The 14,389-nt window shown below is 49.6% G+C and overlaps 1 protein-coding gene across 1 annotated transcript; it reads right to left on the bottom strand.

The window, feature by feature from the left end:
- Positions 1-3,672: 3,672 nt before the first annotated feature.
- Positions 3,673-14,086, bottom strand: CARD8 (caspase recruitment domain family member 8). The gene is made up of 15 exons (XM_031055439.1): positions 14,082-14,086; positions 13,925-13,956; positions 13,118-13,180; positions 12,566-12,616; positions 11,025-11,072; positions 10,889-10,932; positions 10,725-10,774; positions 9,487-9,707; positions 8,558-8,808; positions 7,383-7,517; positions 7,013-7,151; positions 6,261-6,314; positions 6,091-6,174; positions 5,321-5,590; positions 3,673-4,623 (listed from the first exon to the last, which is right to left on the bottom strand). The coding sequence occupies exons 1-15, from the start codon at positions 14,084-14,086 to the stop codon at positions 4,604-4,606; spliced, it is 1,467 nt and encodes a 488-aa protein (XP_030911299.1). The 3' UTR covers positions 3,673-4,603.
- Between the last annotated feature and the right edge of the window lie 303 nt (positions 14,087-14,389).

Raw genomic sequence — 14,389 nt, 5'->3', positions numbered from 1 at the left:
CAGAGGCTGAAGGTGCGCGGGATACGGGATAGGACGGGGAGGATGTGGGGAGATGGGATGGGGTAGGGGTGGTACCCAAAAGGGCAGGGATGGAGCACTGGTGGTACCCAAGAGGGCAGGGATGGGGTAGGGGTGGTACTCAGGAGGGCAGGGATGGGGTAGGGGTGGCACCAAACCAGGCAGGGATGGAGCAGTGGCGGTACCCAGAGAGGTGGTGAAGGTACCCAAAGGCCAGTGAGGAGCCAGTGGTGGTACCCAGAAGGGTGGAGATGGGACAGCGGTGACTCCAAACCTGGAAATGCTGGAGCAGTTTAGGTCCCCATGTCGGCAGAGATGGTCCCAGGAAGGCAGGGATGTCCCCAGGGTGTCAGAGATGGTCCCCAGGACACAGTGGTGGCCCCAGGATGTCAGAGATGGTCCCCAAACGATTTTCTTTATTTCATATTTAACCACAGTCCCCACAGAGCCTCATTCCTGGCGTTTATCTGAGCACAGATACATGAAATTGTGTCTGTGTATCAAATTGTGTCTATTTGCAGATAAATGTATAAAAATATAGAAATTGCCCCATGAAGCTGCCAAGGGCCCTTTTTTATTCCCTTTTCACCCCAGGAATCCAACACCCTGGGGTTTGAATGCACCCTTGAGGAGGTGGATCTGCACGACATCACCGAGAACCAGATCAACACCCTCAGAGCCTGCACAGCTGAGGATCCAGGGGTAAAACACAGAGAAATTACAGATAACATTTAAATTTTACCTCATGGTTTCGTGGAATCACCATCCACACTCCCATTAAATCTTAATTCTTGTTCAATTTGCAGCCTGGAAATTGCCCAGTCCTGGAAAAATCAACTTTTGATGAGGTAAATAGAAATTTCCCAAAGAACTCCTTCTTTTCCTCATTGTATGTTTAAATGAGCAGCAGATTCCCGCATTTCCTGACAATTCTATTTATTTCCTGACAATTCTATTTCTTTTCCCCAGGGAAAATGCCTGCAGGGCATCTCTGAGGACGTGAGAGCCTACAGGGCTCAGCTGCGGAGCCTCCCTGACCCCCAGCTGCTGGCAGCTCTCGACGGGATGATGGAGGTGAGGATTCCTGTCCCACAGACCCCAAAATTCAGCAACTGGGGAAGGAAAACCTCCATTTCTCCTCCAAATATTGAAATCTAACAGACCTGGGGCACCAGGTGTGACACAGGAGGGACTGCAGGTTGATAAATCAAATTTTAGCCTCAGTCTATAAATGCAATTGTGAAATATTTCAAAATTTACCTCATTAATGATTGATTCAATATTTCCAATTTGACCCTCACTCTATTCAGGGTCAAATAAATACTTCAAACTGTACCCTATTAATGCTATCATTAAATATTTCAAATTTTATCCTGAGTCCCTTAGTGCTATCATTAAATACTTCAAAATGTATCCTATTAATGACAAATTAAATATTCCAAATTCTTCCCTCACTCTATTAATTATAATTTAAATATCCCAAACTTTCCCTCCGTCTATTCATGATAAATTAAATATCCCAAATTCTTCCCTCACTCTATTCACCATCAATTAAACATCCCAAATGTTTCCCTTTTAATGATAATTTAAACATCCCAAATTTTTCTCTCAGTCTATTTATGACAAATTAAATATCCCAAATTCTTCCCTCACTCTATTCACCATAAATTAAACATCCCAAATGTTTCCCTTTTAATGATAATTTAAACATCCCAAATTTTTCCCTCAGTCTATTTATGACAAATTAAATATCCCAAATTCTCCCCTCACTCTATTCACAATTAATTAAACTTCCCAAATTTTTCCCTTTTAATGATAATTTAAATATCCCAAATTTTTCTCTCAGTCTATTTATGACAAATTAAATATCCCAAATTTCCCCTCAAATTAAATAAATTAAATATCCCCAATTTTTCCCTTTTAATAATTTAAACATCCCAAATTTTTCTCTCAGTCTATTTATGACAAATTAAATATCCCAAATTCTTCCCTCACTCTATTCACCATAAATTAAATATGGTGATTAAATTAATATCCCAAATTTTTCCCTATTAACCATAAATCAACCATCCCAAATTTTCCCTTTGACCCGTCCTTACATCCCACTCTTGCCGCTCATCATTGAGGGGGTGAAAATCCCAGGAATTTTGGGGTTTAAGCCGTTTTCCAACCCCTGCAGGCCCTGGGCAGCAGCACCGGGCGGGTTCCGGAGGCGCCGCTGGCATCGGGATCATCGGGATCATCGGGATCATTGGGATCATTGGGATCATCAGGATCATCGGGATCATTGGGATCGGGACCATCAGGATCATTGGGATCATCAGGATCATCGGGATCGAGACCATCAGGATCATTGGGATCATCGGGACCATTGGGGTCGGGATCATTGGAATTGGGACCACCGGGGCCATTGGGGTGGGCGCCGTTCCCGGAGCGGCTGCGGCTCTGCGGGATGCTCCAGGCCCTGCGCATCCGCAGCGTCACCATCTCCAGGGTGCTGAGCTTCCTCAGCTCCCCCTGATCCCGGGACATCCTGGGGGAAAACACACACCCAGCACCCCACGGAATTCCCACAGGGTGTTTTTAGGGAGTTCTGCCTTTTAAGCTTTGTTAAATTCCTGGAGTTTTGGGATTTAAGCTACAGCTGAGCACCAAAACGTTCCTGACTCTGATTTATCCGTATTGATTCTGCTGATTCCTCAGGAACTGAGAGCTGCTCATGATAATTCCTTTTCTTGGGGATCCCTTCCAACTCAGGATATTCTATTCCACGATTTCTTTGGGATGACATTCCATTCTGTTCCCTGATTTTTATGACGATATTCCTTGATTAGAGATTCCATTCTGTTTCATGATTTATGATGCCATTCCTTCATTTATGATGATATTCCTTCATTTATGATGATATTCCATTCTATTCCACTTTGTGATGATATTCCTTGATTTATTTATGATGATATTCCTGGATTTATTTATGATATTCCATTCTATTTCATTATTTATTTATGATGATATTCCTTGATTTATTTATTATTATATTCCTTGATTTATTTATGATTATAATCCCTGATTTATTTATGATGATATTCCTTCATTTATGATGATATTCCATTCTATTCCTTGATTTATTTATGATGATATTCCCTGATTTATTTATGATTCTACTCTCTGATTTATTTGTGATGATATTCCTGGATTTATTTATGATATTCCATTCTATCCCCTGATTTATTTATGATGATATTCCATTCTAGCCCATGATTTATTTATGATATTCCCTATTTATTCTATTTATTGCCTAATAAAATCAAGGTTTCCTTCAAAACCACGGTGATTTTTTTGTCCCTTGGGATCCACCACGAATCCTTTGCAATACTTTGCATATTGCTGCCATGGGAAGGCACCTCCCTGTAACTGGTTTCAAAATCCAAGTTTCCCTCTTGGAAACACCTGGGATAGGGAAGGTGTCCCTGCCCCTGGCAGGGGTTGGAATGGGATGGGAGATTTTGGGATTTCCATCCCAAAAAAACCCTTGGATGCCTTTGGTGGCACCTCCAGCTTTTCCAGAGGCTGAAGAACAACTTCCATCCTCCTTCTCTTCCCAGGAAATCAACAACTTCCCAACACTTCATCCAACTAAAACAAAAATCAAAATTCAGATGGAAATAATGGAAAATTTTCCTGTTTAATCCTTAGTTTTCAAAAGTATGTTTTCCTTTCCCAAACATACACAGAGGAAGATGATCCCAAGTCTACCCACAGCCTTAAAAACAAGACAGTCCTGGATCTGGTCACTTCTCTCTTCTGCAAATTCCATTTTTCCCAATTCTTTTCCAATCCTGCAGCACAGGGATTTCAGCTCCTCACATTTTTAAGAACCTAAATTCTATCCAAGTTCGAATAAATCAAGTAAAAAAAAATAAAAATAAGTATAAAAAGTTTCTCATACAAAAAAGGAATTACAAAACGTAAAAAACGGAGACAAGCTATACAGAAAAGAGGGGAGAAGAAATTCCATGGGGAAATTCCGAGCTGCCTGGAGTTCACAGTGGTGTTCCCATCTTTGGGAATCTCAGGAAGCAGAACCACAGCTTAACAAGGACTGGATGCACAGGATCTGTACAGTAATTCCATATATACAGTGATTATGCCAAGGAATTTGGTACAAGTTTCGGATTATTCTTCCCTGATCCATGAGAAATCCAATGCACCTCACGATTCTGGCAGTCCAGTGGCTTTGGAAGGGGATGAAAGGTTCCAGGGGAATTCTTCTCCCTGTTTTTCCCTGAAGGAAATAAAAATCTTTTCCAGGTGATGAAAAAGATCAAGTGGCTTCTCCCAGTGCTTGTGCCCTCCTGGAGCGGCTTTGCCCGGGGGTGAAGCCCAGAATTCTGGGATCCACCTCTCCTGACAGCCTTGGAAGTGGCTCCTGCCCACACCAAACTCCATTCACGTTTCTCTGGAGGATCCTGCCTGGATTTCCCACCAGGAACATTCCTGAGCCCCAGCAGGATCCCAGGGGAGCAGAATGGTTGGACTGGGAAGCTCCCACCTCCTCCTCCTCTTCCTCCTCCTTCCAGCTGGCTCAGCTCTGGGCCAGGAAACCTGAGGGAAAGGAAAGACACACTTGGACTGGGGGATCTCTGGAAGCTCCTGCAGGACTCAAACTGAGAGAAACTGGATTTAAAAATGTTTAAGTTGAAAAATAAACGTATTAAACGCCCTGCCCTGAGGCAGCACAAGGCTGTGGCACAGAGTCTGAGAGGGAGAGCTCTCCACCTTTTCCAGCCAGGTTCTTTCCAGGGAGAATTAATCATGGAACCACCAAGTCCTCCATCAGGGAAGGTGTTAATTAACAATTAATTAACCATTCCTGAAGTAAAGACCCGAAGAGCTCCTCTTAGGACTTCCAGGAAATCCCAAGAACTGCTCTGGACACCCAGGTCATGCTGGGAGCGCTCTCCACACCTGGGGCAAAAATATTCATTTTGTCCCCATCCCTGAAGGACAAAAACACCACAAGGAATGAAGTCACTGCTGGAAGTGGAAAGGAGACAATTTTGACCTCCAGAACAAACCCTGCAGTGGTGATTTGGTAAATTCCCTGATGGAATTCCCTGATGGGATTCCCAACCCCAGCTGGGTCAGGATGGGTTCATTCCCCAGGAGCTGATACCTTGCAGTGCCTGCAGGATCTCGTAGGTGGTTCTTTCCCCCCAGGTAAATTCCCCCAGGTAAATTCCCTGATGGGATTCCCAACCCCAGCTGGGTCAGGATGGGTTCATTCCCCAGGAGCTGATACCTTGCAGTGCCTGCAGGATCTCGTAGGTGGCTTTTTCCCCCAGGCTCCTCTGCAGAGCCTCTGCAGTGCCCTGGCCCTGCTCCCTCTCTCTCCACTTCCTCAGCACCAGCAGCTTCTGCATGGTCACGTCGTCCTCCATGGCGCGGATGTCATCGATGTCCTTCATCTCCATCTGGAGGCACTCGATGGCCATCTCCCTCCAGTGCCGGTCCAGCAGCTTGGCAATCACCAGCAGCTGTTGGTCTGTCAAGCTTTTTGCTCCCATTTCATCTGAAAAACATTGGATTTTCCCCAGAGTCCACCCTGAGCCTGCCCTGGCCCAGCCTGAGGCCGTTCCCTCTGCTCCTGTCCCTGTTCCCTGGGATCAGATCCCAAATCCCCCCGGCTGTCCCCTCCTGGCAGGAGCTGTGCAGAGCCACAAGGGCCCCCCTGATCCCCCTTTTCTCCAGGCTCAGCCCCTTCCCAGCTCCCTCAGGATTCTCCCCACCCCATTCCCTTCCCTGGACACGCTCCAGCCCCTCCAGGTCCTTGTGAGGAACCCAAAAGTGCCCCAGGGCTGGGGGAGCCCCAGCACAGGGGACAATCACAGCCCCAGGACCTCCTTGGCCAGGCCTGGCTCATGTCCAGCCAGTGCCACCATCACCCCAGCCCCTTTCCCACCAGACACCTTTCCAGCTGCTCATCCCACAGGGAAAAACCTTTGAAGACTGAGCTCAGCTCCAATCCCAGGACACCAAATCCCAACCAGGTCCTTTCCCAGCCTTTCCCACCTGCAGTGCCGCCAGTTTTTTGCTTTTTGCTGTGGAGCCCCTCTTCCTCCAGGATGCTGAGGGCTGGCTTCCTCCTCTTCACACCTGGGGAGGGAGCAGAGGGGCTGTCACTGCTGTCCCTGCTGTCCCTGCTGTCCCCAGGGCTCCCACCCTGCAGGGCCATCACTCACTGCCTGTGCTCCTCTTCTGCTCGTTCTTGTTCTGCTCATAATGGATCCAATCCCCTGCGAAGGGCAGAGCAGGGAAATGTCACTGAGGAATTCCCAGTGCTGGGCCCCAGCTCCAAGAATTCCCAGGCACAAAGCTGGAACCCACAAAGGGGGGATTCCAGCTCCTGAGGTTTGACAGAGGGACATTTTTCCCCTCTTATTCCACGTGCTGCAGCAGGCCCAAACAGGTGAGAGAGATTGCAGTTCTAATGCAGTAATATGCAATTTTTTATTATATTCTACAATCCTACGGATGATATATGGAGTGATATGCAGGAGGGTTGGAACTCAATGGTCTTTAAGTTCCAAATGAAACCATTCCATGAGCAGAGGGATGGAGCAGCTCTGCTGGGAGAGCTGGGATTGTTGGACAGGAGAAGCTTTGAGGTGACCTCACTGGGGCTTTCCAGTGCCTGGAGGAGCTGCAGGAAAGATGGAGAGAGACAACTGACAGGGGATGGAGGGACAGGACACAGGGAATGGCTCCCAATGCCAGAAGGCAGGGATGGATGGGATTTGGGAAGGAATTCCTGGCTGGGAGGGTGGGCAGGCCCTGGCACAGCTGTGGCTGCCCCTGGATCCCTGGCAGTGCCCAAGGCCAGGCTGGACACTGGGGCTGGAGCACCTGGGACAGTGGAAGTGGCCCAGGGGTGGCACTGGGTGGGCTCTGAGGCTCTCCCAGCCCAGCCCAGTCCCCACTGCCAAGGACTCACTCTCTCTCAGCTTGGCTTTCCAGACGGTCTCATCCGAGTCCTGCTCCACCAGGGACAAGGTGAAGTCATCAGGCTTCTCCAAATACACCTCAAAGTAACTCTTCAGCTTCAGCAGCGACCCATCAACAAACTCAATCTCCTACACAACAGAAACAGAAAATAAACGTAAATATTTACCTAAAATAAACGAAAGAGAAGGCAACTGGCTGTTGGGAGAGATCCAAACCAAACTCCAATTTCCCCAGAGTTTTGCTGTTGACTTTAGCACCAGGATTTCATCCCAAAATTTTAGGGCTCCAAGAGGCAAATGGTTCCTCTTTGTGGCCCATTTCCAGGGAAGCTGGAAGTGAGGGTTGTGCAAGGGACCCACCTCAGGAGTTATTTCAGCCTCTGGCTCACAGATCAGTCTGTACTTCTTTCCTTCCTGCAGTAATTTTTGGCATACAGGGGGCTTTTCAATTTGAACAAATTTCCTTTTCGAGTGTTTTACAGCCTTTGAGATATCCTAAAATTTAAAAACACCATTTCAAGCTTAATATTTCAATGTTACTCATTTCAGTAAAGGAATTAACATCTAAAACCTGTGCTCAGGTGGCTCCTCGGGCTGTTCTCTGGCCCCAGCTTTACAGAACAGCCCTGATCTGCTCCAAAAACATCCCAGACAGCTGTGAAATAACCACCACCCTCAAAAAGCAACACCAAACCTCTCCAGCTCTTCTGCCACAGGGGTGAAATTGGGTAAGAGAGTTTGCAAGCTGAGTAAAAGGAAGGGTTTTGTCCCTGTCCTCACTGTAATAGGATGAATTAAAGTCCTGCTGCTGCCAGAGCTCCTGAATGATCCCACAAACCCAATTTCCTAATTGTAACCCACTGTAGGGCAAGGCAAGGAATTTTCTAGAGCTGGAATTCTATCCAGGGTTAATCCCATGGCCTCTCTTTTCTCTGCTCTCCTCAGAGGTCATTTTCTTGCCAGCAGAGTTGGTGGCACGTGGATGAATCCATTGTCAGCTGCTTTCCCAAATCCCCAAATTTTCACTGGGAACTCCAGCACTGCCCCAGGCAGCCTGTTCCAGTGCTTGGCCACCCTTTTCCTGAGGGAATTTTCCCTAATATCCAATCTAAACCTCCTCTGGCACAACTTGAGGCTGTTTCCGCTTGTTACCTGGGAGAAGTGACTTGGATGAAGAATGGAAATAGAAAAGCTCAGAGAGAGACAATGTACAAGGGATGCAGCGACAGAAAAATGGCTTCAAATTCAAAGACTGAAGGTTTAGATGGGATATTGGGATGGAATTGTCCCTGTGAGGGTGGGAAGGGGCTGGGATTGAATTAGTAGGGAAGCTGAGGCTGCTCCTGGATCCCTGGCAGTGCCCAAGGCCAGGTTGGACATTGGGGTTGGAACACCTGGGACAGTGGGAGGTGTCCCGGCTCATCCAGGGGTGGGATGAGATGGAATTCAAGCTCTCTTCCCCCCAAACCACAGAACCAGGACTCCTCACCCACCCACCCACCCTGCCCAGGGGCAGCTCCCAGTCGGGGCCGTACCTTGATGAAGGAGTCGTTGTTGGTGGCCAGGTAGACCCAGAAGGACAGGGAGGGGTGCTCATCGATGGCCTTGTAGAGGATGACAGCCCCGTGGTACTGCAGGGGCTCCTGGCTGTGGATCAGGGGTCCCACGGGGGACAGGGAGCTCACCACCCACTTGACGTGCGACGCCGAGAACTCGGCCGAGGGCTCGATGGCCGCGCCACCGCCCTTGATGTGCAGCACCTTGAATGCCACGGCAGCCCCCTGACCTGTGGGGACAGCCGGGATCAGCTGGGGACAACCAGGACCAGCCAGGGACAGCTCTGGGATCAGCTGGGGACAGCCGGGATCAGCGGGGGACAACCAGGACCAGCCAGGGACAGCTCTGGGATCAGCTGGGGACAGCCGGGATCAGCGGGGGACAACCAGGACCAGCCAGGGACAGCTCTGGGATCAGCTGGGGACAGCCGGGATCAGCGGGGGACAACCAGGACCAGCCAGGGACAGCTCTGGGATCAGCTGGGGACAGCCGGGATCAGCGGGGGACAACCAGGACCAGCCAGGGACAGCTCTGGGATCAGCTGGGGACAGCCGGGATCAGCGGGGGACAACCAGGACCAGCCAGGGACAGCTCTGGGATCAGCTGGGGACAGCCGGGATCAGCGGGGGACAACCAGGACCAGCCAGGGACAGCTCTGGGATCAGCTGGGGACAGCCGGGATCAGCGGGGGACAACCAGGACCAGCCAGGGACAGCTCTGGGATCAGCTGGGGACAGCCGGGATCAGCGGGGGACAACCAGGACCAGCCAGGGACAGCTCTGGGATCAGCTGGGGACAGCCGGGATCAGCTGGGGACAGCCAGGGCTCAGCTGGGGACAGCCAGCTGATAACAGAATAACAGAATTATTACTCTAACAAGTGCTGCCCCCCGAGCAGCCCCACTCACCGCCGAGGCAGAGGCAGTGCGGGAACTGGATGCAGCGCAGCGCGCCGGGCGCCGAGCAGCGCACGTCGAACAGGGGCCCGCCCACGATCCAGGGCGGCTGCACCAGCTGCGCGCACTTGCTCCAGGAGAGCAGGCTGTAGGTGATCCTGGCCCGGCCCGTCACCTCGAAGATCAGCCCCGTGCTGCTGCACTGGTAGGAGCCCTCGGCCTCCAGCTGCACCCTGCAGGAGACACCAGTGTGACAGTGGTCACAAAGGTTCTTGGATGAGGGAAGAGATGAGAATGTTGACTCTGTGTCCAGAAGGCTTGATTTATTATTTTATGATATATATATACTAAAAAGAAAAAGAAGGGAAGGTTTCCTCAGAAGGCTAAGCTAAGAATGGAAATGAAAAGAATGCTAACAAAGGCAGCTGGCTCGGACAGAGAGCCAGAGCCAGCTTTGCTGTGACTGGTCACCAGATCCAAACATCCACAGGAGACCAATCACAGATCCACCTGTTGCATTCACAGCAGCAGATAATAATTGTCTACATTCTGTTTCTGAGGCCTCAGCTTCTCAGGAGGAAAAATCCTAAAGAAAGGATTTTTCATAAAAAGGATGTCTGCAACACACCACAGCTCAGCCAGGGGCTGCCCCAGGGACTCCCTCCTGCTTTATCCCAGCCCACAGCATGCTCCAGGCTGGTTTGGGGCTGTTAAAAACGGCTCAGGGCTCACCCAGCCCATGCAAAAGGAGAGTTTTGCATAAAACTTCCCGTGCCAGGAGCTGCTGTCATGCAAAGGGCACAGAGTCATGTCCAGTGTTTCCTGTGGATAACACCCCCACACCCAGCAGACACATCCTGCAGGGACATCCCACAGGGACCCCCCCAGGGCACACAGAGGGGGGACAGCACTGCATCCCAGGGAAAGTGCAGGGCTAAAGGGGAGGGTGAAGCAGGGCAAGATGCCTCCGGTGCAGCCAGGCTGAAATAAGCACATAAAAATGGGCCCCTGCTCATTACTGCAGCAGGACGAGGCAGCATCCTGAAAACCCTCCCAGGAGTTGTCTTGGACCAGGATCTGGAGGCAGCACAGGCTCTAAACTGTGATTTTTAGGGATTTGGGTGCACCCCCCAGCATAGATCCAAATGCATTTGTGCAGCAAATGAGCGTTTGCCCACTTCAACCAAAGACTGAAGCACCTTGATGAGAACAATGTAAACTCAAACCCATGACATTAAAAAAATTCATACATGAATTGTCCTCCAGCGAGTCTCCTGGGGGTCACTTGCTCCTTCTGGTCCTGGAAATAGATTTTTAAAAAAATTATCTTTAAAAAGGTGAGGAGAGAGTGGAATTACAGTTTGCAAACGATCTCATGCAAAGTAAGTGGGTGTTTCTTTCCACACAAACCTACATTTTCATTCCTGCAGCGCTCACAGGGTGCCAAGCAGCTCCCTCCTAGTGGGAAAAGAGGAAGATGAGCTCATGAAAAGCCAAGGAATTAAACAGCCAGGAATTAAAAAAAAAGCCCTCAGGAGATCTGTTCCTACCTGACTCATTGCAGTAAGGTGGGGATTCCTTCTCCTCCTGCTCTTCATCTAGGGAAAAAGGAGTTTGGAGTAAATATCTCAATATCCAGGGGGTTTCTGCTCCCACATTCACCCAGGACAACCCCACAATTCCATTTGCCTAAATTCACCTTAAATTCACCATTCCTGAGAGTCCTGGCAGGCTTTGCACAGCCTGGGGGTGAGCTGAACATCAGGATACAAATTTGCCAAAAGCTCCTAAACTGCCCAAACTCCTGGGAATTTTCACAGGGGTTAAACAAAGATTTATCCTGGGATGAGCCTTGTTGTGCCAAGGACAAAGTTCAGCCCCGAGCATGGAAACTGGGAACAGCTTTCCCAAAAAACCACCACACTGTCTGCAGGGTGTTTGTCCCCAGAATGATCTGAAAGCGCCTGGATTCTCCTGGCTGAACCCAGCAGGATGGAATTCCAGCAGAGCTGAGACCTCAGGCCAAAGGCTGTGTCCTGAGGGCTGACCTGGGAGCAGGGGAGTGGCAGAGCTGCCAGGATCAGCTGCTTCCCCATCCCAGCTCCCTGCCAGGCCAAAGGGATCCTGGAGGCTGTCCCAGGCTATCCTGGAACCCCAATCCCCCCTGGGATAATCATGGGCTGGGAGAGGCAGGAAGGCAGCAGCCAGCCCTGGCTGTGTGCCCCAGCCCAGCAGGGCTGGAACAGCCCCAGGAACACTCCCAGCTCTGGGAGCTCCTCATTTGCACCCCTCATTTCCTAGGGATGCTCTCCAGCAGCTCCTTTCCCCAAAGAGATGGAGCTGCAGGCTGGGCCAGCCTGGAATCCTTCCTGCCTGCCTGCTGCTGAGCAGGGGAAAACAGGCACAACAAACCACCCTCACCCAGCCCTCTCCATCCCACTCCTCTGCACCTGACCAGGAAAACCACTGGGATTGTTAAATTATCAGTGTTACATAAAACCAGCACAACTGCTGGCAGCAAATCCCATGGAAGCACAAACCCACCACAGCAAACACTTCCTTTCATTATTTTCCTGCCCATCCTGTTTGGCCAGTTCTGTTGCCAGCTTCTGAGGAAATTTATGGCCTCTTGGTGTTTGGAAAACTGCTGTGGTGTAAAAATATCCGTGGGTATTGTGTCTGGGGTGCTGTGTCTGTGAGGTGAAAGCAGCACGAGCTGCTGCCCTTTGATCAGTGATAGGAAACCACTGCATCCCAAATAAATTAATGGGAAAGCAACCAGAGCTAGCATTCCCTAATAACTGTGAGATTATACCCAGGAGAAGCAGCTGGTTTAAACTGAACATCAGTTTTTAAAAAGGAAACAGAAAAATAAATCATAATGTTCTGCTCACCTGACTCCTCTTCCGAGCTGCTGCCCTTTGATCATTGACAGAAAATCATTGGCTCCCAAAAATTTTATTGGGAATGCAATCAGAGCTAGCATTCCCTAATAACTGTGAGATTATACCCAGGAGAAGCAGCTGGTTTAAACTGAACATCAGTTTTTAAAAAGGGATTACAGGTAAATAAATCACAATGTCCTGCTCACCTGACTCCTCTTCTGAGCTGCTGCTGGAGCTGTCTTCAGAACTGGCTTCTCCTTAAAAACAGGCACAGGTGGAATGTGAGTCCAGGATCCACCCAGAGGTTTAGATCCATCAGGCCAGGCAGCAGGTTAGATAATGGAACAGAAAAAAAAGAACTACTGAGGCAGAGAAAAACATCAGAGCATCAAATGCAGCACCAGGGGAGATCTGGGATCACCCAGGCCCTTCTGAAGGGTGCTCAGAATATTGAATTCTCATGTTTTACACAACCTGGGATAATTCTGGAGCTCCACCCACGGCACATCCCAGTTAAATTGTGGTTTTCCAAGGCAGGTGGCAGCAGCCTTGGTGGGAGCAGTGCGTCCCACCAGTTGTGACTCATGTGGAGGCACCAACCAATTAACTATTCCTACAAACGTCATTTGAGGAGAAACCAGTACTGGGAAGGCAGGGATGTGTTTTGGGATGTGCCTGAGGGGAAATGTGGGATGCAGGAGCAGGCACAGCCCCCAGGAGTGAGGAAATCCCAAATCCCTGAGCCATGGTGGGCTCACCCTCCGGCTGCTCCTCGGCCGATCCGGATCCCGAGGATCCCTCCACACCGTTGGGTGTCACCTCTGCAAGGGAAAGGCAGGGAGGAAGAGTTGGAGAGGGATTTAACTCTTCTCTTGCCAATTCTGCACTCAGAGGAAGGGAATAAATAACAAAAGAGCAGGCATTTTAAAACCCAGCATAAAAACCAAAGGAATCCACAAACAAAGGGCTTACACCAAGGTTTTAAAGCCAGTTAGAGAATTCCCATTCCCAAGGACGGGCACTTCCCAAAATCCCTGTACATTTTCAATTGGTTTTTAAAGCCAGTTTTAGAATTCCCATTCCCACGGATGGGCACTTCCCAAAAGCCCTGTACTTTTTCAACTGGTTTTTAAAGCCAGTTTCAGAATTCCCATTCCATGGATGGGCATTTCCCAAAATCCCTGTACCTTTCCAACTGGATTTAAAGCCAGTTTGAGAATTCCCATTCCCAAGGATGGGCATTTCCCAAAATCAGTGCACTTTCTCAATTGTTTTTTAAAGCCATTCCAGAATTCCCATTCCCATTCCAAAGGATGAGCACTTCCCAAAATCTCTGTACCTTTCCAAGTGGTTTTTAAAGCCAGTTTCAGAATTCCCATTCCCATTGCTTGGATGGGCATTCCCCAAAATCTCTGTACCTTTCCAAGTGGTTTTTAAGGTCAGTTTCAGAATTCCCATTCCAAAAAACGAGCACTTCCCGAAATCCCTGTACCTTTTCAACTATTTTTTAGAGGCCAGTTTTAGCATTTCCATTCCCATTCCCAATTTCCCCAGAGCCCCCGTACCTTTTTCATCGGAGGAGAGGGACTCAGCCCCGCTGGAAGACAAAAGCAGCACACGTGAGAGCTCTGCCAGCCCTTTCCCACACTCCCACAGGGGCAGCTCCCTCCCCTGGCACAGCTCCCAGCCCTGGGAATCCAGAGGGATTGGATTCACCCTTACACCATCCCCCTCCAGCAGCATCAGCCCTGCCCTGGCTCCCTGCTGGCCCCTCTGGGGACACCTGGACACAATTCCCACTGGCACCAGCTCCTGCTTCCAGCCCTTTCTGCCAAGCACCAGGAGCCCGTGCCAGTGCCCGTTGGATTTGGGAGCGATCCAAGCAATCTCCAGGCGGGCAGGAGACCCAGATAAACTCTGCTCTCCAGCAGAGCCACACCAACCTCCAGCCTCCATCCACCCTGCAAAGGCAAAACCTGCTGTTTGCATCATCCACGCATTAAAATCCTGCTTGGAAACCTTTTCCAGGA

Source organism: Geospiza fortis, unplaced genomic scaffold (genome assembly GCF_000277835.1).
Source record: "Geospiza fortis unplaced genomic scaffold, GeoFor_1.0 scaffold172, whole genome shotgun sequence".
Lineage (NCBI taxonomy): Eukaryota > Metazoa > Chordata > Aves > Passeriformes > Thraupidae > Geospiza > Geospiza fortis.
Note: the sequence above shows the minus strand (reverse complement) of the source record. Positions and strands in the feature narration are given on the sequence as shown.